Here is a 23,070-nt window from a genome sequence, read left to right as displayed (position 1 = left end):
TGGAACCTGCATGGGACTGGACTAGACCCTCTGCATATGGGACACAGTTGTATAGCTTGGTCTGTTTGTGGGGCCCCTGGCAGTGGGAACAGGATCTATCCCTGGTGCATGAACTGACTTTTTAGAGCCTGTTGCCTATGGTAGGATTCCTTATTCAACCTTGATTCAGAGAGTAGGGTCTTGGCCCTTTATTAACTGAAAATACCAGGCTTTCCTGACTCCCCATGAGAGGCCTTACCCTTTTGGAGGAGTGGATTTGGGGTGGGATGGAGGAAGGCTGCAGAGAGAGGAGAAGGTGTGATGAGAGGGGGAATTGTATTTGGTCTATAAAATGAATAAACTGTTTTAATAAAAAATTTTAAAAAGTTCTCTATAATGAAGAGGTTTTGGGGCTACATGCTGCTAGATAGAGGCATAGACCAACTGCTTTCCACGGTCCAGTGGTGAGCATGGCTCCCCCAGAGCTTGTGGTAAACATACCTCCAATATATTGGGAAGCTGAGGTGGGTGGAATTAGCAGTCAAGGCTGTCACTTCAGTACTAGCTACTGCAGTGTAAAGCAATAGGTTCACAATAAGACAGATTCACATGAAATAAACCCTAAGCAGTTTACCATGTGTGTAAAAATGTACATAGGCTTGGAAGAGAGAGGAAAAGGAATATAGACAGTTATATAAAGAAATAGAAAGTTTTAAAAAATAAAGTCTTGAAGGAGACAGTAAAAGTAATATAAAAAAATAAGTCATGTAAAGATGGATATTACACAGGGAATCTGGATTGTGTTATCTTTGGGATTTTTAACTGCAGAAAGACATTTGATTTTCAAAACTGCTGAGTTAAACCAATATGTATATTTTAAAGGTATCTTGACTTCAAAATTTGGATATAAGTATATGTTGCTTTGGAAAGGAGACTCTGCTTTATTTCCACAGGAAGTAAGAATCTATGGATTTGTTCTAGGTTAAGATGAATCAGATTTGCTCAATCCTGAACCTTAACAGAGGGTATATATTAACAAATATTATAACCAGTTTTCCCAGGACTTGAACATTATCTCAAATATTCTCAGGATCCCCATAAGACTACCAGCACACCCTATCAGCAGGAATGCCCACATTCCCAAAACATAGACTAGAGATTGTCTTGTTAGAGATTGGTTAGAAAATTGTTATTGGTCAAAGTCAATATCTTTCTAAAAGAAAAAAAAAGGCGATATAGATATGATAGGATAAAGAGTAACAATCTGTGTAAAATGTTTTACATTGCTATGGATTTTAGCTTATGATACAAATTTAAAGTTAATTTTGTTATACTATATGTATATTTCTACTCTGGTTTAAGGTATTATGTTTGTACAGCTCATTTGAAATTGTAATGTATAATTAAAAATACAGATTAATAATCAGTCATCCATGATAATCAAACTTATAGTCATGTTAGTTAAGATTTTAGGTATACATAGATATATTTAAATTAGATAGGTAATCTTCAAACACTTCAAAGACCAACAGATTATGGCATTTAAAATGTTTCAAAAACTTAGACTTTCCGGACAATGAGACATGTCTACTCCTAGAAGCACCAATTTATTTCAAAGTGGAAGATGGGCATCAAAGACATTCTGTATGCAGTTTATCTTCTTTTTGGCAAAAATAGCCATTTTGGGCAAAAAATTGTTCTTGCCTGGACCGCTTGACAAGATGTTATATAAAGTAGACATATAGGACCCATAGAAAAGTGACCACTGAGCTTTGCAAGATGAGATGGTCCTTCAGGTTCCTGCTTCTCAGAAGAAACTGCCAGACATTCTACAGGACACAGAGAAAAGTGACTGAAGAGACTCTAGGCCTATGGGCTGAAGATGGATGCCCCAACATTACAGAGGTATATTGCATTGTCTAGGCAGTCAGCTGTCTCTGTCATTCTAGATTTTTGGAAGTTGCTTACAATGTTCTTCCTGTTTACTTGAGTAATATTATATCTTTCTAGGGTCTTTGATGAAGGTGAAGACTGGATAATTAAAATTATAATTTTCCTTGGTTATAATAAAAGATAAATTAGTTATGAAACTTTAGACTCACAAAAATATGATAGATAAAATATTATCTTTAATTTTTCCCAAATACAAATAGACTAGATATTGTAACTTTTGGTCTTGCTTGATAACTGTTTTTGTTATATGTAATTTTACTATGTTGATGTTAAATACTTCCTTTTGAAAGGAAAGAAAAGGGTAAATTATGGGTGATGTCATTCTGTATGCTGTGAATATGTGTTGCTCTGATTGGTTGATAAATAAAGCTGTTTGGCCAATGATAAGTCAGAATAAGTTTAGATGAAACATTCCAACTAGAGAGAGAGGAAGGAGAAAGACAGAACTGAGAGACTCTGCTAGCCACCATCAGGAGAAGCAAGATATAAAAGTACTGGCAAGCCACAAGCCATGTGGCTAAGTATAGATTTATAGAAATGGGTTAATTTATGATGTAAGTAATAGCTAGAAAAAATCCTGCCATGGCCATTGTTTAAAAATAATATAAGCTTCTGTGTGTTTATCTGGGTCTCATTGGTTGCAGAACCAGGCAGGACACGGGAATTTTTATAAATGGCTCTAGGACCTTGATGCTGGGCGAGCACAGGAAAACTTTCAACTATAATATCTAAACACTAAAAGCAGTTTATAGTAAGCCCACAGACAATATCATTTTAAATGAAAAGAAACTCAGAGCAATTTCACTAAAATCAATAACAAGACAAAACTGTACATTCTTTCTATATGTCTTCACTATACTACTTGAAGTCAATAAGACAACTGAATGAGATAAATGGATACAAATTGAAAAATAAGAACTCAAAATATCTTTATTTGCAAATGATATGATAGCATACATAAGCGACCCTAAAAATTCCACTGTGAAATCCCTATATCTAATGAACACTTTTGGTGAAGTAGCTGATGCAAAATGAACTCACAAAAACAAATAGTCCTCCTATAAACAAATAATAAATAATCTGAGAAAGAAACCAAGGAAACAACACTTTTCATAATAGCCTTTAACAATACAGATTATCATGGGGGTAACTCCAACAAAGTAAATATAAGACATGTATGATAAAAACTTCAAGAGACTAAAGAAAAAATGTAGAAGATATCAGAAGTTTGAAAGTTCCCACACTCAGCATCAGTAGCAGTAAAATAAACATGGATATGCTACCAAAAGTTATCTACAAATTCAAAGAAATCAGCATAAAAATTCTGATACAGTTCTTCACAGATCTTGAAATGACAAATCTCAGCTTCACATGGAAACACACACACACACACATGCAGCAAAAATCCAGAATAGGTAAAACAATCCTAAACAAAAGAATAAGTGCTTGAGTTATCACTATTCCATTTTTAAAGTTGTGCTACAATGATATATTAATAAAAACACCACAGTATTGGTACATAAACAGACATGTCCAGCAGAATTGAACTGAAAACCCAGACATAAGTCCAGATGCTTATGAATATCTTGTTTTTGAAAAAGAAGCCAGAAATGCACACTAGAAAAAAGACATCTTCAACTAATTGTGGTACTTAAACTGCATGTAGAAGAATGCAAATGGGTCCAGACTTTTCAACCTGCACAAAACTCAAGTCTAAATGGATCTCAACATAAAACCAGATACATTGAACCTGAAAGAAGAGAAAGGGCAGAATAGCTTTGAATGTAATGACACAGAAGATTTTCTGAACAGAACTCTGCAAGCTCATGCACTAAGATCAACCATTAATAAATGATACCCTATGAAACTGAAAAGCATCTGTAAAACAATGGACACTATCATTAAGACAAAGCAGTAGCCTACAGAATGAGAAATGTTTTTTAGCAATTCCACATCCAATAGATATAAAGAACTAAACAAACTAGATAACAAGTAAACAAATAACCCAGTCTGTAAATAGAGCACAGAACTAAACAGAATTATCAAAGGAGGGGCCTCAAACAGCTAAGAAATACTTAAACATCCTTAGCTATCAGTGAACTGTATATAAAACATACTTGGATATTTGATCTTATACCTGCCAGAATGCTTAAGATTAAAAGGACAACTAACAGCTATTGCTGAGTAGGATATAAAGTAAGAGGAACAGCCATGCACTGCTGGTGGGAGGGAAAACTCCTCCCCCAACTATGGAAATGTGTGGTTGTTTCTCAGGAAGATGGGATTTGATCTACTGATCTACCTCAATATCCAGCTATAGTGTCCTTAAGACTATACACAAAGGATGCTTCATTCTACCTCAGAGAACTTGCTCAACTATGTTCATTGCTCTTCTCTTCATAATAACCAGAAACTGGCAACAATGTAGATGTCACTAAACTTACGAGTGGATAAGGAAAATGTGATATGTAGAAGTAACCAACCATTTTATTAAAATAAGAAACACAGAACCAATGTAAAAGAGAAAGATGAGAGGTCAGAGCACTGCAGGAGGTAAGATTTTTAGCTCTGAGCTCTGACCTCTCAACTTTCTCTTTTACATTGGTTCTGTGTTTCTTATTTTAATAAGACAGTTGTTTACATCTACATCGATATACTTACACAATTGAATATTACTCAAGCATTAAAAAATGACATGAAAATTTCAGGCTAATGAATGGAATTAGAAAAAAATCATTCTGGGTGAGGTAACCCAAACCCAAAGATAAATATCATGTGTATTCATTTGCATGGGGATATTAGCTGCCAATTCAGTGATTACCAAGTGACAATCCATAGAACCAAAGAGGGTAGGTATAGAGTAAGGGACTGGGGGTACAGATATATCTTCAAAAACAGAAATTAAAATGACAGAATGGGTGTAAGGAGAAGCTGGAATAGGAGGATCAAATTGGGGGGAGGTCATGTTTAGGAAAGAAATATAGAGAGAGACAGCTAAAATTAATGGCCCTTTGAGGGGTAGTATGAAAATCTAATATAGTAGAAATGTATATATTTACATATATACATTTATATATGAAGGTAATCTAAATGAAATTGCCAAATAATGGAGGAAATAAAATCCCAACTGACTATCTCTTGTCACCAAACAAGGCTTCTGGTACCAGGATTGGGTTGCATCTAACTGAAATGTTGGCCAAATGGCCCCATGGGAATCCCCAAGCAACACATGCTGTTGGCAAAACAATAGTTGTTCTCCAGGAACTTACAGTAATGTCCCATTGCTAAAGACAACAATGTCTACATTGAACATGGAGATATCTGTAGCACAAATCTTAAAAGGTCTTATTAATGAAAACAAACCTGGAACCAGGTACTGGGGTGAACGTTGAAAGATCAGAGAAAAAGAACAGGCCACAGCTAACCTCATCTCGCCAATTCCTCAGCTGATCTGGTTTTCTCAAACTGGAAGTGTCTGTGTCCTTATCTGAATGGATCTGAGCTGAACAGCTGCTCAAAAGCCTAAAAGCTTAGCCAGGGCTCTAATCCCTGGTTTTCACAACTTATATACCTTTCTGCTTCTTGCCATCACTTCCTGGGATTAAAAGCATGTATCACCATGCCGGGCTGTTTGCAGTGTGGCTTTGAACTCAGAGTTCCAGACAGATCTCTGCCTTCAGAATGCTAGGATTAAAGGTATGTGTGTCAATATTTTCTGGCCTCTATATCTATCTAGTGGCTGTTCTGTTCTCTGATCCCAGATATGTTTATTAGGGTGCACAATATATTGGGAAACACAATATCACCACATTCCTTTTTTGTCTAAATTTAAAAAAGCTTATAACTAATACAAGAAAAAATATATCCAATAAGTATATACAATATATATAGTCAAGAATTGCATTAATAATGTCTAGTCCATTAATATTTGACAGATTCAGAAAAAAACTCCTTTATATATATTAACAATGTCCAGTCTATTAACATTTGACCAATTCAGACAAAAAATTTTCATTACTTACCCTATTTAAAACATGAAGTTCCTTTTTATCTTCTCTTTTTTCAGAGTTGATTCAATGATCTGCCCTTTTCTATATCCTTTTTCTTTTTCTTCTTTTTTTAAATGAGAACCCTGTATCGAATCTCCTTTGTTTAGCTTTTGTTTTTTACCATTAACAATTAACAACTTGTAACCAAACTTCATAAACCATAACAATTATCCATAAGCCACTGAATGACCAAAAACACCCCCCTCCCCCATCTCTTGGGAATGTGGACATCATTTTCTTAAAATTACTTCCTGCTTTCTGGGGGTGAAGACAACTTTAGGGAATCCTGAAAAGAAATTTTTTGTGTTAATTGTCAAGTCTTGGGAGAGGTAGCTGTATCATTTGTTGTGCAGTCTCTGCATAATAGGAAAATGTAGGGCTTGTCTCAAGTCCTTGCTTGAGTTGTCTGTGAATCTAGATCATCTCAGCTAGCCATCTTGAAATTGTCCTGAGCAGTTTCTAGTCCAAAGCCGATCTTTCCGTGGTGTTAATTAGCTTAATGGTTTTACCATAGTCCATGTGGAATCATTGTTGTGGGCTCCTGTAATTCTCTTGAAGATTTCAAAGTTGCTGTTAGGCATGGTCATGTCTCCCTACAGAATTTTTTTCTTTGTGCCACCTCTGTGGTTTGGAGTAATCACAGTCTGATAAATGTGTGTCTCTCAGAGCCATGAACATTCTTCCCTAGAAGACAATGTCTTCACAGCTATTTCTCCCCACCATTTGTCTTGCCAAACTTTTCCAAACTGACCTTTGTCAGTGCTTCCTTGTAACACAACGGTCCTGGCAATTCTTCTCTGAACAAGCAGCAACAAACCCTTCATCACAGGTAGCAGCATCACCGCAGTCACCAACATGATGAGAAGGAGCCAGCAACCCAGAGCAGCAAATGCTGCTTCCATTGTTCCACAGGCACCGTTTTTGGCTCGGCCCAGGCTTCATCTTAGCAAGCTTTCTAGGCCAGATTCAAACTTGGGATCCTCCTTCCTCTGCCTCCTTCAGTAAATCCTACCAGCGTGTGCCACCACAACTGGCTGAAGGTAGCTCCGGTCTGAGCTGGGGCCTGCAAGGCCACAGGCAAGTGGCTTTTTTGTGAATTCATACCACAAACATTGGGTGCCAGATGTAGCACAAATCTTAAAGGGTCTTGTTAATAAAAATAAACCCAGAGCCAGGTGTGGGGGTGAAAGTTGAAATATCAGAGAAACAGAACAGGCCACAGCTAACCTCACCACACCAATTCCTCAGCTGATATCAAGTCGGTGCCTATATAGATCTTAACCTCTATGTTTCAGCATCTTAAGTATAGGAAGGTACAATGCACGCTATCAAAAAAGAAATGTAAACACCTAGCCAGTCTCAAAATCTTCATCTACAATGGTGTCCTTACTCCAAGTTATGCTAGGGCTATTGTGGCACAGAGCTTGTGGGAACAAGCAGCAATAACTGATAATACTTAAGGCCCACTCCATGAAATCAAACCCATACTTAACATTGTTTGGATGATCAAGGACCAGAGACTAGATAGTTCAGGGACTTAAGACACTACCAAGTAATATTTGTGTAAAAAATGAAAAAAGCTACTGACTAAATGATTCCTAGTGATATTCTCCTATATGCACAGATTAGTACTTTGTTCTCCTATGATTAGAGATGCAACCTTCTGCAGCAGATGGATAGAAATATAGAGACCCATATCCAGACATGATGCAGAGAGTGAGAGATATTGGAACACTCAGCTATAAATCTGATGTCTCCAACAAATCCCTACCCTCAGAGCTCAGGGAACTCCAAAGAAAAAGAAGTGAAGAGATTGTATGAGCCAGAATTGAAGGAGGATATCAAGAAAATAAGACCCTCTACATCACTATTTCTCAACCTTCCTAATGCTTCAACACTTTAATACATTCCTCAGGTTGTAGTGACCCCCAACCATAAAATTACTTTTGTTGCTACTTCATCACTGTAATTTTTCTGCTTTTGTGAATCCTATTTTGTGAATCTGTGTTTTCCAATGGTTTTAGGTGATCTTTTGAAAGGGTCATTCAAATTCCCAAAGGGGCCTTGGCCCACAGGTTAAGGACCACTGCTCTAAGTCACCACATGCAAAACTTACCAAGACTAACACAGCAGGCACAGAGCCTGCATGGGTCTGCACCAGGTCTTCTGAGTATATATTAGAGCTTCCAGTTTAGTGTTTTTATGTGATTCCTGAGTGTGAAAATGAGTGGGCCTCTGATTCTTGTGACTTCTCTTGTGATCTTTCCTTCTATTGTTTTGTCCAACTTGGAAATGATTGTGATATATATATATATATAAACATACAAATATATATATATGGATGAGTTAATGACATCTTAGCCACTAGGGGAAAGTTTAATGAATGAACTATAATTTATACTTGCTGGGAGAGAGAAAAGCAATTTTCATCAATATAATTATACAGGGATATCAACCACACTAAGACAGGCCTCATCATCAGGATCAACATACACCAAACATGTCTGTTTTGTTGTTGTTGTTGTTTTGTTTTTTTTGTGTGTGTATGTATGTGTGTGTGTGTGTGTGTGTGTGTGTGTGTTTGTGCTCCTGTGTGTGCTCTTATTTGGTCACACAAAGTTTGGTGTCTTGTTTTGTTTGTTTGTTTCTTATTTTTTGGTGTGGTTTTATTTTGTTTTTTCTTGGTTTTGGGGTTTTGTTTTTATATTTGGCTTTTTTTTTGAGAAAGAACTTGAAGTTGGACGATTAGGGAATAAAAAAGTATTTAGATTTGGATAGAGAAGAAGAATATCATCAAACTATATTTAAACTTTTTAAACTTAAAGATTGTTTTAAATAATATAAAAAGCAAGATATGATAAAACAGTAAAGTCAAATAGGTAGAGATACTGTTTAAATGTATTACATTGTTATGAAATAACATATCTTAAGTTGCATATGCTTAAGTTATATTCAGTATAAGAATCTAAATATGAGGTTTGGTGTATATTATTGCTTAATATCTTCATGTCTGTATCAATCATCAATTATTACTAGTAAAGGATTAATTTTAACATCTCTTATTTTTATTTATGTATCATGGTGTTCATGTATGTTTTTGTGCACTTGCACTTCTTTATATGTGTGTCTGTAGGCTAGAGGTCAATGCCAAGTTATTTTCTCAATTACTCTCTATCTTATTTTTTAAGACATGGTCCCAATCTGAAATTAGAGCTCACTGATTTGGCTGGACTGGCTTGCTAGTGCATGCTAGAGATCTACTTTGCCCGTCTCCTCCCTCTCCCTCTCCCCCTCCCCCTCCCCCTCCTTCTCCTCCTCCTCCTTTTTCTTCACATGTGTATAATGTATTGAACTATTGAACTCAGGTCTGTGTGCTTCTCCTTCTGTTTTTTATAAGTAATACCAGTTTTCTTACTTTTGTAGAAAGGAAAGCCTTTTTTTTCATAAGGCTGCCTTTTAATGGCTAATGATTTGTTGTTGTGTAAGTGTATGGCAACAAGTCATCTTATGTATTTCAGTAAAAGTAAAATTAGGTTGACAATCCAGAAAACATATTCTGTATTGTTTATAAGTTCCATAAAATATTTAGTTTTTTTACTGGAAATGGCCAGTTTCAATTATGTGGGAGCCAAGCAATCAATGACAGTGAAGGCACAGTTTTTCTGCACTTACTTGATCAAGTGTTCCTTGATGTCATACAACACACTGTGACACAGGAAGAAGGGCTTTATTATTTCAAAGACAGTACATTTTGAGTAGCAGAGAACTTTCTACTTGAAAATTATACATTTTCCCTGAAGTGTTCTCTGTGTAATTATTATGCTAAGCTGGACACTGTCTTGTTTTATTGTATAGAGATCCTTTCTTTTGTTGTTGTTGTTGTTGTTTTTTCAATGCTTACCTTTCTTAGGGTCAACATATATTGTAAACAGAATGCTAAAAGTTTAAAATCATTATATCCACTTAAATCTATCTTCATCACTTAGCTATATAGTCATCTCTATGTGAAAATATTTGTTGGAAATTTTTATTTTCAATTATCTTATCATTATGCAAATGGTGAATAACTTTCTTTATTGCCTCATACTGTTTCTGTATAAAAATTTAAGTTTCTGAGAGAATTATTCATGCATATAGCATTTCAATTACAAAGAGTAAGATTAATTAGCTTTTCATTCAAGAGATAAGCAGATGAAAGGCAATATTTATTTACATTTTTTGAAGTTCTCCCTCTCAAAACCTGAGATTCCAAAACAAATGATACAACTGAGAAAAAAAACTGAGAAAAGAAGGTAATAACATGCCCAATTAGGATTGGAATGTTCTCCATTATACTGCATTATTGGGAGTTGTTCATACTTTAACAAAAGTTGAGGTGAATATTTTTAATGTCTTCTTTTTCCTATTGTTTTGTTGTTTATAGCTGGATATCAATGCTATTTTCTCACAGCAGTACTTTGGTTTCTTGTGCTATTTTCTGTATTGACCTCCATGCTGCCTATGAATAACTCACTCTTTCTTTCTTTACAGACCACATCCTTCACAGTACCACAGCACATGGATTTCAGAACTACATGTGAGGAGGTAGGCCAAAGATTTTCTGCTTGTTACAGATTGTAACCAGGAAACAACTGGCTGGACTTTATGAACATGAAACACTGCTTTTCCTAGAGAAGGAATGAAGGGCTCATTACCACCAAAGTACATTTTATTCCTTAAAGGTAGAAAACCAAGGTCAAGGCTGGGCGGTGGTGGCGCACGCCTTTAATCCCAGCACTTAGGAGGCAGAGCCAGTCGGTTCTCTGTGAGTTCAAGGCCAGCCTGGGCTACCAAGTGAGTTCCAGAAAAGGCGCAAAGCTACACAGAGAAACCCTGTCTCAAAAAACCAAAAAATAAAATAAAATAAAATAAAAAATAAATAAAAAAAAAAGAAAACCAAGGTCAAAGCTGGGAGGTGGTGGCACATGCCTTTTTTACCTTTAATCTCAGTAATTGGGAGGCAGAGGCAGACAGATCTCTGTGAGTTCCAGGTCAGGCTGGTCTACATCTCAAGTTCCAGGAGAGGCATGGCTATGCAGAAAATAACATATCTCAAAAAATAAAAACCAAAATCCCAAAAAAGAAAGGAAGGAAGGAAGGAAGGAAGGAAGGAAGGAAGGAAGGAAGGAAGGAAGGAAGGAAGGAAGGAAGGAAGGAAGGAAGGGGGAGAGAGAGAGAGAGAGAGAGAGAGAGAGAGAGAGAGAGAGAGAGAGGAAAGAGAGAAAGAAAGAAAGAAAGAAAGAAAGAAAGAAAGAAAGAAAGAAAGGAAGGAAGGAAGGAAGGAAGGAAGGAAGGAAGGAAGGAAGGAAGGAAGGAAGAAAGAAAGAAAGAAAGAAAGGAAGAAAGAAAGAAAGAAAAATGAAGAGAACCAAGATCACTTGAGAGGCCTTTAATCTTAGAGCATGGCAGCATGACTGAACTGTTCTTTTCTATAAGCTATGCATTACATGATGGCACAGAAGGAACATATTAAAAGGTTCTGTTGGCACATAAACAATTCTAACTTAAAAGTATTTGTGCTTCTATCATTACTAATACTTTGAGATTTTGTGGTCTTAATCCTACGTAAGTTTTTTATGCAATTAGAATTCTGTGTAGCACTACCCTTAAACTTGGTATGAGTTAAAATGATGCATATTCTTTTCAGGGTATGAGAGTCCTATCAAGTGTGTACTTCTATAATGCATGGACTTGGGCCTTAAGGAATATAATGCTGTATCTTAGTATAAAAGACTGTCTCTTTTTTCTTTCTATGATTCAGTAAAGCACTATTATTTTATAAAAATTCTCAGGAAAAAAATACAAATATTCGGCCGGGCGGTGGTGGCGCATGCCTTTAATCCCAGCACTCGGGAGGCAGAGCCAGGAGGATCTCTGTGAGTTTGAGGCCAGCCTGGGCTACCAAGTGAGCTCCAGGAAAGGTGCAAAGCTACACAGAGAAACCCTGTCTCGAAAAACAAAAACAACAACAAAAAAAAAAAAACAACAAAAAACTACAAATATTCATAGATAAAATATTTTGCATTTATCTAAAATTTTAAGTATTTTATTTTACAAAGAGAGCCCTACTGAAAACAAGAACAATTACAACTTAGTATCCATGTTAGTGTTAAAAACAAACAGAAAGTAAAATTCTTTACTTCTTATTTACTTTAGATTTGAAATGGAATGCATTGTAATCTCTTGCATGAGATTGTGGAAAGCAATTCCTTATTGTCCTACAAAGGAATTGTAAATGTGCCTGGTTGATAAAGTTCTGACAGATGGCTAAAAGTAAAATATACATGAGGTTTTTCTGAAAATGATAAATTGTTTTTATTATGAAATCTTTGTGTTTTGTTTTATTTTCAAAAATGAAAATAGGATGATAGTTTATAAATATATTTGCCCTCTGACATTTCCAATTAAATATAGACATTTGCCTAAAATGCTTTACAAACAAGTTTAATTTGAGTCAGAGAAAACTCTAAGGTCAAGGTGTATGGTTTATTCAAGTTTTCAACTCAATAACTCCATGTCATAAATTTTACTTATTGAAGTAGTATTGAAAAAGATATATATCACATTCTATGATTTTCTTATTTTAGTTTTTAAATTGAAAATAGATTCTATTCTTATCATATCTCCTGATTACAGTTTACCCTTCCTTGATTCCTCTCAGTACTTCCCCACATCCCCTGTTCTCTAATCCAATCACTTTTTGTCTATCATTAGGAATGAACAGATTTCTAAGAGATAACTACCAAACATGACAAAATAAAATATGAGATAAAACAAAAACCATTACACTGAGGCCTGACCAGGCAACTCAATAGAAGGAACATAATCCCAAGAACAGCCAAACGAATCAGAGACCTACTTGCTCACATACTCAGGACTCTCATAAAAATACAAAGCTAAAATATATAGGAAGAGGACTAAGTGCAGACCCACATAAGGCCTGTGATTGCTGCTTCAGTCCCTGTGAGTTCACCTTACACTTACTCAGTTGATTTAAAAGGCCTGTTTTTCTAATGTCCTTCACCTTTGACTCTTTCAGTGTATCTAATCTCTTCCATAAGGTTCCCTAAACTCAGAGGGGAGGGATTCAAAGGAGACGCATTTAGGACGGTATGTTCCAAGGACATTTCTGTCTCTGTCTAATGTCCAACTGTGAGTCTTTGCTTCTGTTCCTGTCTGCTAAAGAGGAAGTTTCTCTGACGATATCTGAATAAGGCACTAATTTGTGATTATAGCAGAATATTATTGGATGTTAATGATTTTTTTTAAATCAAGTAGTGTTCTGATCTATACCAGGTTGCTGAGCTCTCTAGTCTCTGGTTCCTGGTTTTTCAAACACTGTTTGTATGTGTTCCATCCTGTGGTGTGGTCCCTATGTCAAATCAGACATTAGTTGGCTACTCCTTTAACTTCTGGACCATCATTGCTGTAGCATAACTTGTAGGCAAAACACAACCTGTTGGTGTTTATGTTTTTCCTTTGGTAGCTTGCAGAGTACCTTCCCATAATAAAGATGATCAATTTCTCCAATTACAATGACTTTGTGAGTCTGTTGTCCTCAGCAGAATGCCACCCGTTGTCTTGGCAACAATGATTGCTGTCTGAGGATTTCCATGAGACACCCTTAGCCAAAAACTCAATTGAATGCAATGTAGTATATAAGATTGCCAGTTGAGACTCTGTCTCACTCATTATTAGGAGACATCATTAGACTAGCTTTGAAATATTTTAGAAACTTTCCACTCCACTACATTTTCGTACCATCTCTCAAGTGCCCCTCAATTCCAACCTCTCTTTCTACATTCTTTCATTCAATCCCATCTTCCTCACATTCCCCATCTTATCATTTCCATCTTGTCTCTGACCCATCCACCCATAAAAACTATTTATTTTCCCCTCACAGAGAGACCATGAATCCCTCCATAGTCTCTTTCTCTATACTAAACCTTTCTGGGTCTATATATTATAGATTGGTTATTTACTTAATGTTTAATATCCATATATATTATATTTATGTTTATAGCTCAAGCTTACCTCACTCGGGATATTTTTTTTTACTATTTCCATCCATTTATCTGAAAATTTCAGGATGTTCCTCTGACCCTATTTTAAGAAGCTGAGTAATAATACTTTTCATAAATGGACCATATTTTCTTTATTTATTCATCTCTTGAGGAATATCTATATTTTAACAATTCCTGGCTATTATGAATAAATCAGAAATGAACATGGTTTAGCAAGTATCTCTGAGGTAGAATGAAGCATCCTTTGGGTGAGCATCTAAGAGTGGTACAAATGGATCTTAAGGGAGATCAATTCAAAAATTACTGAAGAACAACCATATTGATTTCCATACTAGCTGTATAAGTTTGCACTCTGACCAGCAATGGATAAGTGTTTTTCTTGTTCCACTTTTTGACATTTTGACAGGTACAAGATAGACTCTTAATGTAGTTTTAATTTACATTCCCATGATGGGTAAGGTAATGGATGTTGAGCATTTCTTTAAGTATTTCACAACCATTTGAATTTCCTGTTTTGAGACTTCTCTGTTAACATCTATACACCATTTATTGTGTTATTTGATGTTTTAATATCTAAATTCATGAATTCTTTATATATTTTAGATAATAGGCCTCTATCAGAAGTAGTACTGGTAACAACATTCTCCCATTCTGTAGGCTATTGATTTGTCCTAAGTATAGTGTCCTTTGCCTTACACAAGCTTTTCAGTTTCATGAGGTCCCATTTATTAATTGTTGATCTTGGTGCCTGAGCTTGCAGAGTTCTGTTCAGAAAGCTTTCCTCTGTGTAAATACATACAAAGCTATTCCTAACATCCTCTTCTATTATTTTCAATGTATCTGTTTTTATGTTGAGGCCCATTTGGAGTTGAGGTTTGTACAGGTTAATAAGTCTGGATCTATTTGTGTTCTTCCACATTCAGACATGCAGTTGAGCAGCACCATTTGTGGAAAATGCTGTCTTTTTTTGCAGAGTGTATTTCTGGTTTCTTTATAAAAAAATTAGATGTTCATAGGTATCTAGACTTATATCTGTGCCTTCAACTAAATTTCACTGGACACCATGTCTACTTTTGTACTAGTGCTATGGTGTTTTACATTTTTTTTTCTAGACAGGGTTTCTCTGTGTAGGTTTTCGCCTTTCCTGGATCTCACTCTGTAGACTAGGCTGGCCTCGAACTCACAAAGATCCATGTGGCTCTGCCTCCCAAGTGCTGGGATTAAAGGTGTGTGCCACCACTGCCTGGCTGTTTTTCTTACCATAGCTTTGTAGTACAACTTTTAAAAAATTGGGTGATGATAACTCAGGCTGTTGTTTGTGATAGTTTTAGTTATCCTGGCATTTTTTGTGTTTCCATATGAATCTGAGAATTGTCATTTCAAGATCTGTTATGAACTGTATTAGAAATTTGATGCTGATTACCTTGAATCTGAAGATTGCCTTTAGTAGGATGGCTGTCTTTGCTATATTAATACTATAGATAACTGAGCATGAGAAATCTTTTTATTAATCTTCTTCAAATTCCTTATTCAAATTCTTGAAGGTTTTGCCATGCACACACCTCACTTGATTGGTCAAGGTTACCTCAAAATATTACATATTATTTGAGGCTATTGTGAAAGTGTTATTCCTCTGATTTCTTTCTTGGACTGTTTGTCATGTTTATATAAAGGGGTGGGGGATCTACTGTTATTTTGTGAGTTGAAAGTGTTTAAATGTTGTAATAGTTCCCTAGTGAAGTTTTTAGAATCACTTATGTGAACAATCATATCATGTACAAAAATATGTTGATGTCTTTCTTTACAAATTGTATTCCCATTGTCTCTTTCAGTTTTCTTATTGTTCTTGCTAAGACATCAAATACTACATTGGAGAAGTGTAGAGAGTAGAAACCAAGCCTCATTCCTGACTTTAGTGGAGTTGCTTTGAGTTTTTCTCCATTTAATTACATGTTGGCTATGGGCTTGTCTTTATTATGTTTATGTATATCCCACATATCCTTAATCTCTCCAGAACTTTTATCATGATGAGGTGTTGAATTTTTACAGAGACCTTTTTACCTTTATGAAACAATCATATGGTTTTTCCTTTTAGTTTATTTATATAATAGATACATTGACTGATTTTTGTGTATTGATCTATTCCTGAATTTTTGGGATGAAATCTACTTGATCATGGTAGATGTTCTGCTGGGATGTCTTTCTTTATGCTGTGAATGTGTTGCTCTGATTGATTGATAAATAAAATACTGATTGGCCAGTAGCCAGGCAGGAAATATAGTATAGGCACGATAAGCAGGGAGGAGAAATCTGGGAAGGGGAAGGCTAAGTCAGGAGACACTGCCAGCTGCCATGGCCACGAGAAGTAAGATATAAAGTACTGATAAGCCACAAGCCATGTGGCAACTTATAGATGAATAGAAATTGGTTAATTTAAGATAAAAGAACTAGATGGTAAGAAACCTGCCACAACCATATAGTTTATAAGTAATATAAGTCTCTGTGTGTTTATTTGGGGGACACAAGTGTGAGAGATCTGTCCAGACTGCCAGTAGGCAGGGACACACAAAAAAACTTTCAGTTACAATGTTCTATTTGATGTGTTCTGAGATTTGGTTTGCAATTATTTTTTGAGTATTTTTGCATATATTTTCACAAGGGAAACTATCTGTAATACTCTTTCTTTTTGGGGTCTTTCTATGCTGTGTGATGAGGGTAACTGGCTTCATAAAATGAATTGTGTAATTTCTCTTCTGTTTTTATGTTGTAGAATAAATTTAGAAGTATTAATGTTAACTCTTCTTTGAAAGTCTGGTAGAATTTTATACTTAAACAATCTTATCTTAGGCTTTTATGGTTTGGAAACATGTAATGAGTGTTTTAAAAATTGGGGTAATGGGTTCCTTTAAATTGCTTAAATGAACTTGATTTAACTTGGTAAGTGCTATTTATCAAAAAACATATCCGTTTCTTTTAGGTTTTCCAATTGATGAATGTAGGTTTTTAAAGTATGCCTTACAGAGCCTCTGTATTCACTTGGTATCAATTGCTCTGTCCCCCATTTTGTTACTGATTTTGTTAATTTGGATATTCTCTCTCTGCATTTTAGTTTATTTTCATAAGGATTTGTCTATCTTGTTTATTTTCTCAAAGAACCGGGGTACTCATACTTTCTTCTAACTTCTGTAGATAACAAGAACTCAAGTAATTCATAGATATACATGTATGAAGAACATTAATACACATAAATAAATAAAATTTAAAAAACACTGTTAAATGAACGTGAGTTCTCTTGCTTGTAATAAAACTGAAGAAACCTGATCAGATAAGTTTCCATTTAAAAACACTTTATGTAACTAATGCTGATTTCTCTTTTTTTCTTTTTGAGATTATGTTTTAGTTATGATATTTCTCTTTTCTTTCCTCCCATGAACCCTTCCTATAGGACCCTCCCCACTCTCTTTTACATTCATGACATCTTTTTTGCACTAATTATTACTGCATATACATATACATTCCTAAATATAACTGTAAAATTGTTTTAATGTTATTTGTATGTATGTTTTCATGGCTGACTTTTGACATTGGAAAATAAGTTGGTCTGCTCTTTTTTGAGGAAGGCCACCTCTCCTGTTCCCAGCTTTATTCAGTCAACTGTATAGGATTGAAGCCTCCTAAGATTTTCTCCATGCAGTTTGGCATGTTTGTTGTTATCCTTGTTCAGTTAATGTTTTGATAGTTGTGGTGCTGGGACATTATGGGTATAATTCTTCTGTTGCTAGGAGACACAGTTGCAATCTCACAGTGAAGTCCATGTTCTTTTGGCTCTTACACAGTACTGATGCTTCCACAGTGTTCCCCATACCTTAGGTCTGAGAATGTTTTTTAGACTTATCAGTTTGGATTAGGCTTTAAAACTCTACATTTTGATGGTTGTGGTTTTCTGTACTGGTTTCCATCTGATGCAAAGGGAAGTTTACTTGATGAATGGTGACAACTACACTCATTTATAACTATAAGGACAAATGTTTATAGAGTGTTGCTAGGGATTATGCTAATTTATCAATCTAGTGGTTAATTACTTCTCCTCCAAATAATCATGCCTTTGCTAACACTGAGTAGACAACTAGGTTTCCAGTAACAGACATGGACACTCTACCTCTTTTGAGTATATCTTAAGTCCAATTAAAGAGCTATTAGTTACCACCAAGGTATGTGTGTTACTACTATCCCCTTAGGGATATCATTCATAGACATCACTGAACAAGAATGACACACTTCTCATTGATAACTGTCAATGAAAATCAACTCAATTACTCAAAAAAGGCACAGAATAACAGATTAGTTTAGAAAATATGTTCCATAAAATGGAAACCATGCCTGACACTGTTCTGGTAGAACAAAACCTGATGGTGGATCAGGCTTGGGCCTAGGGGAAAACTAGATACTATTGTTCTGCCAAGGAACATAACAATAAATTTATTCCTAATGACAACCACTATACCTCTAGATCAGTGCGTCTTTCAGCTATTATCTGACAAGCTTCCTCTTGTAGTATATAGGAACTAACTCAGAGACCTACAACTGGACAAGGTACAGAGTGTAATACATTGGAACATTCAGTGTTCAATGGTATGTGAATCATCAAACCCTTCCCTCAGAGCTCACATATATATATACACTTTATATGTATTTTAAGTAAGCCTATAAAATGTTTCCCTATTGCTTTTCCAAACATCCTTTGTGTTATATATCTCATTGTCTTCCCCTTTTCCCTGTGTAAACCTTTCTCCCCCTTCCCAGTTAAAAGTCCCTCTTCCCATTTTCCCCATTATCCCTTCATACCATCTGTCTGCTATCATCACCATCTCTAAAAATCCATATCACCATGGTCCCTTTTTACTATCCTAGCTTCTTAGGTTATTTCAGATTATATACTCACAGATTTAGATCTGTGATTCACAAATGAAAGACAACATGAGCCAATTTTCTTGGGGGTGTAGGTTACTTCACTCAGTATAATACATTAAATTCCATCATTTTTAGCAATAAAAGATATTTCATTTTTCTTGACACTGAATATTCTATGTTGTATATGTTATATATCTTCTTTACACATTCATCAGCTGAAAGGCATTTAGGTTGTTACAATTTTCTCTCCACTATGAATAAACGAGCAATAGACATGGCTATAGAATTATGTGTGAGATACAATATCATTTGGGGGGTATATACCCAGGAGTTTCATTGCTGGATCTTACAATAGACCTATTTTAATTCACAGTGATTAGCATAATGGTTCAACCAAGGAAGCAGAGCAACCAGAAGTCCACAGCTCTAAAGCCTGTGAACACAACACTGATTAGCTTAGCAAGATATCCCCAATGGTATAATAATAGACTGCTTATTTTATAAATAATCATAAGCTGCATAATTGGATTCAAATCTAGCTTGATGAAAGGGAATTATTACTAATTCATTACTCATGACTGGAGACGTTATAAGTGCTAAGTGTCTACTAAAGCAATTTTCCTAAACTAAAGTAGTTTCTAACTATATTTTAAATACTTCTTAATCCCTAAAATAAATGTATCTTTCACTCCACATCAAAAAAAGGAAGAAAGAAAGAAAAAAAGAAAAAAGGAAAGAAAGAAAAGAAAAATGTAGCCTTGAACTCTCAAGAATATGGTTCCCTCAGCACGGTCAACATAAAATGACAAAACTGGTTGCCATGTCAACTCTCTTAGTCAGGATTTCTTTTGTTTCAGTAAAAAACCATAACCAAAAAGTAAGTTGGGAGAAAGTGTTTATTTTCCTTATATTTCCACATTGTCATCCATCATTGAAGGAAGTCAGGACAGGAAATCAAACAGGATAGAAAATAGGAGGCAGAAGGTGATGCAGAGGCCATGAAGGGTGCTGTTTACTGCCTTGCTCCCCATGGCTTTCTGAGCTTGCTTTGTTTTAGAAACCAGGACCACCAGCTTGTAAATGAAACCATCCAGAATGGACTGATACCTTCCCCATCAATCAGTAATTAAGAAAATGCCTCACTGCCAGATCTTATGAGGGCATTTTCTCAATTGAGATTTCATCCTTTCAGATAAGTCTAGTTTGTGTGTCAAGTTGAGATAAGACTAGCCAGCACATCAACATATCAACACATTTTGGAATAATTCCATATGGTCCCACCCATGGATGAAGAGCTAATGGCTTCTGAGAGAGAAAGAATAAATTTCTTCCATGGGTGAGCTCACATATTAGTTTGCACAATCCTGAATGTTTAGACCTGGACACATGTATTATGAGTAAGGCTATTTAAATGCATTAATTTTTACATGCAAGAGAGAGAATGCGTTTCAGAAGAAGCAGTTTCAAGAAACTGATGTATGGTAGGGGTGGGAGTAACTTAGATACAGTGCTTATTAATGAAGTTGTCAAAAAAACATGAAATTTTTAGAATAAATAAATTTAGCTGGGTATTATAGTACACGTTTTTAATCTCACCACTGAGGAGTCAGTGGCAGGTAAATGGATGTCTTAATTTAAGGCCAACCTGGTACAAATGGTGGGTTCCTGGACATCCATGGCTGCACAGGGAAACCTTGTTTTAAAAAACAAATAAACAAAAATTATATAAAAAAACATACTGCTTAACCTGCCATATCCTTATGATCCTAAAACCCTTGCCACATTCATCACACCAGGGCCTGAAACCCTGTTATCCTCTGTCCTCATCCTGTGGTCACTTGCTGGACCACACAGGCTCAGTATCTTGAATATCTTTTGTTATAATCTTCTTGTACCACATGAACTGTGCATTTAACCCTTCCATAACTATTATGTCACTTCTTGAACATGTCTTCTATTCAGAATGACATAGCTCCTGTCTTTATGATACTTTCTAATCAGCTATTATCTTCTATCTTATTTACATATGCATATTAAAAATAAGTATGAAGCCGGGCGGTGGTGGCGCACGCCTTTAATCCCAGCACTCGGGAGGCAGAGGCAGGCGGATCTCTGTGAGTTCGAGGCCAGCCTGGGCTACCAAGTGAGTTCCAGGAAAGGCGCAAAGCTACACAGAGAAACCCTGTCTCGAAAAAAAAAAACAAAAAAAAAAAAAAAAAAAAAAAAAAAAAAAAAAGTATGAATATGCTAATGAATTATTGTCTAATTTATGTCTTGTCTTATTAATGTTACTCAATATTTTCAAAAATAAATGTGTGTAAATTTAAATGCCTTGCCATACTTTGTGGCTAAATTCTCATGGTTCAATATTGGTACACTATAATCATTTCTAAATATGTTCTAGTTTGTGATTTGCCCCAAACACTTATCTGTTGATGTGTGAGTTGTGATCCATTAAAAAGTTCCATGATTTTTTTCAATTTCATACTTTCAGAGGTTAAAGTGTATTCAAGATCTGTGTTTTCTCTTATGCAGCTATGTAATAATTAAGGAAATTTTTGTACATTTCTTGAATCAGTGCTTACAATGTTCCACTGGAAATGACAATCACTCCTGGAAGATCTGAGTTCCTCATATTTTACCTGGATTCTCCTTTAACTTTCATGTGAAATAGTAAACCCATTCTCTCATCTTTAAGTTGAAATGTGACTGTGATAATCAATTATTTTCTTACACAAGTGGAAATATTGACACATAATACACATACATAAAAATATCACCAGATACAGTCAATTTTGATCATTTGGTTTTGATTAGTAATTTTATATCCAAATCTCTCCATTTTCTTTAGAGTGTTTCACATTAACTGGCCAAGATCAAATTGTAAACATGAGAGGATTTTCCATATGAAAGTTTTGAAAAAACTGTCTCATATGAAGTGAAAAATAATGAGGTGTTGAAGTATTTGTATGCTCTAGATCTGCTTATTTGTATAAGATTGTATGACAAATTAGTAGTCATGATTTAGTTAGGAGCTGATATGAGTGTTACTACTAGAAAGGAAGAAAGAAATCAAGGAAGTTTCCATTTTTCAAAAAAATGGCAGCATTCTTATACAGTAGCAACAGAATAATTCTTTGTGACAAAAGATTTTAAAAAGTGTTCCTCAGCACATGAGACAGTAAAAATGGCCATCCTACCCAAAGCAATCTAGAGGTTCAATGAAATATATATCAAAATACCAGCATAAATCTACTAAATTTGAAAGGACAAGCTTAAACTTCATATGAAAACACAAAATCCAGGAGAGATAAAACATTCCTGAATAATAAAAAAAGCTGGAGGTATCATGCCCAATCTCAAATTGTACTATAGAGGCACAGTAATAAAAGAAGCATGCACTGGCATAAAAATCAGACATGTTAATAAATAGAAATGAACTAGAGACACAGAGAAAAGTCTACATGCATATAGACACCTCATTGATGAGAGAGAAGCCAAAAATACACACTGGAAAACAGACAGCATATTTAACAATTGGTGCTGGCCAAATTTGATTACTACATAGAAGAATCCAAATAGATCTACATTTATGACCTTGCAAAAAACTCAACTCCAATATACCAAGGAACGCAACATATTAGATACACTGAATCTAATAGAAGAGTACCTGTGCAATAGTCTTGAACTCGTTGGCACAGGGAAAGACTTCTGAACAAGACACTGACAGGAAGGTCACTAAGAACAAGTAGTGGAACCTTCTAAAACTGAAAACAAACTATATGGCAGAGGATATCATTATTTAGACAAAGCATGAAACTACAGAATGGGAAATGATCTTTACCAATTACATAGATAAAGATAGTTAATTTCTAAAATATATAAATAACAACAATAACAAAAACTAGACATAAAGAAAACACATAACCCAATTAAATAATGGAATATAGAACTAAATAGATAGATCTCAAAAGATGTCACACAAATGACTGAGAAACAAAAAAAAGTGTTCAATGTCGTTAGTTTTCAGGAAGTGCAAATCAAAACTACTGTGATTTTTGTCATATATTAGTCAGAATGGCCAAGATCAATAAAACAAATGACAGCTAATGTGA

The 23,070-nt window shown here is 35.3% G+C and overlaps 1 protein-coding gene across 10 annotated transcripts in view; it reads left to right on the top strand.

Moving 5' to 3' along the window:
* The window catches only part of Sntg1 (syntrophin gamma 1), a 925,417-nt gene that overhangs the window by 313,612 nt on the left and 588,735 nt on the right, over nucleotides 1-23,070 (top strand). For all 10 annotated transcript variants that reach the window (XM_076564008.1, XM_076564007.1, XM_042270922.2 and 7 more), the window contains one exon: nucleotides 10,512-10,565. In XM_076564008.1, the coding sequence (XP_076420123.1) occupies nucleotides 10,539-10,565 (27 nt within the window). In that variant the 5' untranslated portion in view covers nucleotides 10,512-10,538. The remainder of the gene's footprint in view (nucleotides 1-10,511; nucleotides 10,566-23,070) is intronic.

This window comes from Peromyscus maniculatus, chromosome 2 (assembly GCF_049852395.1).
Source record: "Peromyscus maniculatus bairdii isolate BWxNUB_F1_BW_parent chromosome 2, HU_Pman_BW_mat_3.1, whole genome shotgun sequence".
Lineage (NCBI taxonomy): Eukaryota > Metazoa > Chordata > Mammalia > Rodentia > Cricetidae > Peromyscus > Peromyscus maniculatus.
The sequence above is the reverse complement of the archived record's forward strand: the minus strand, read 5'-3'. Positions and strand labels throughout refer to the sequence as shown.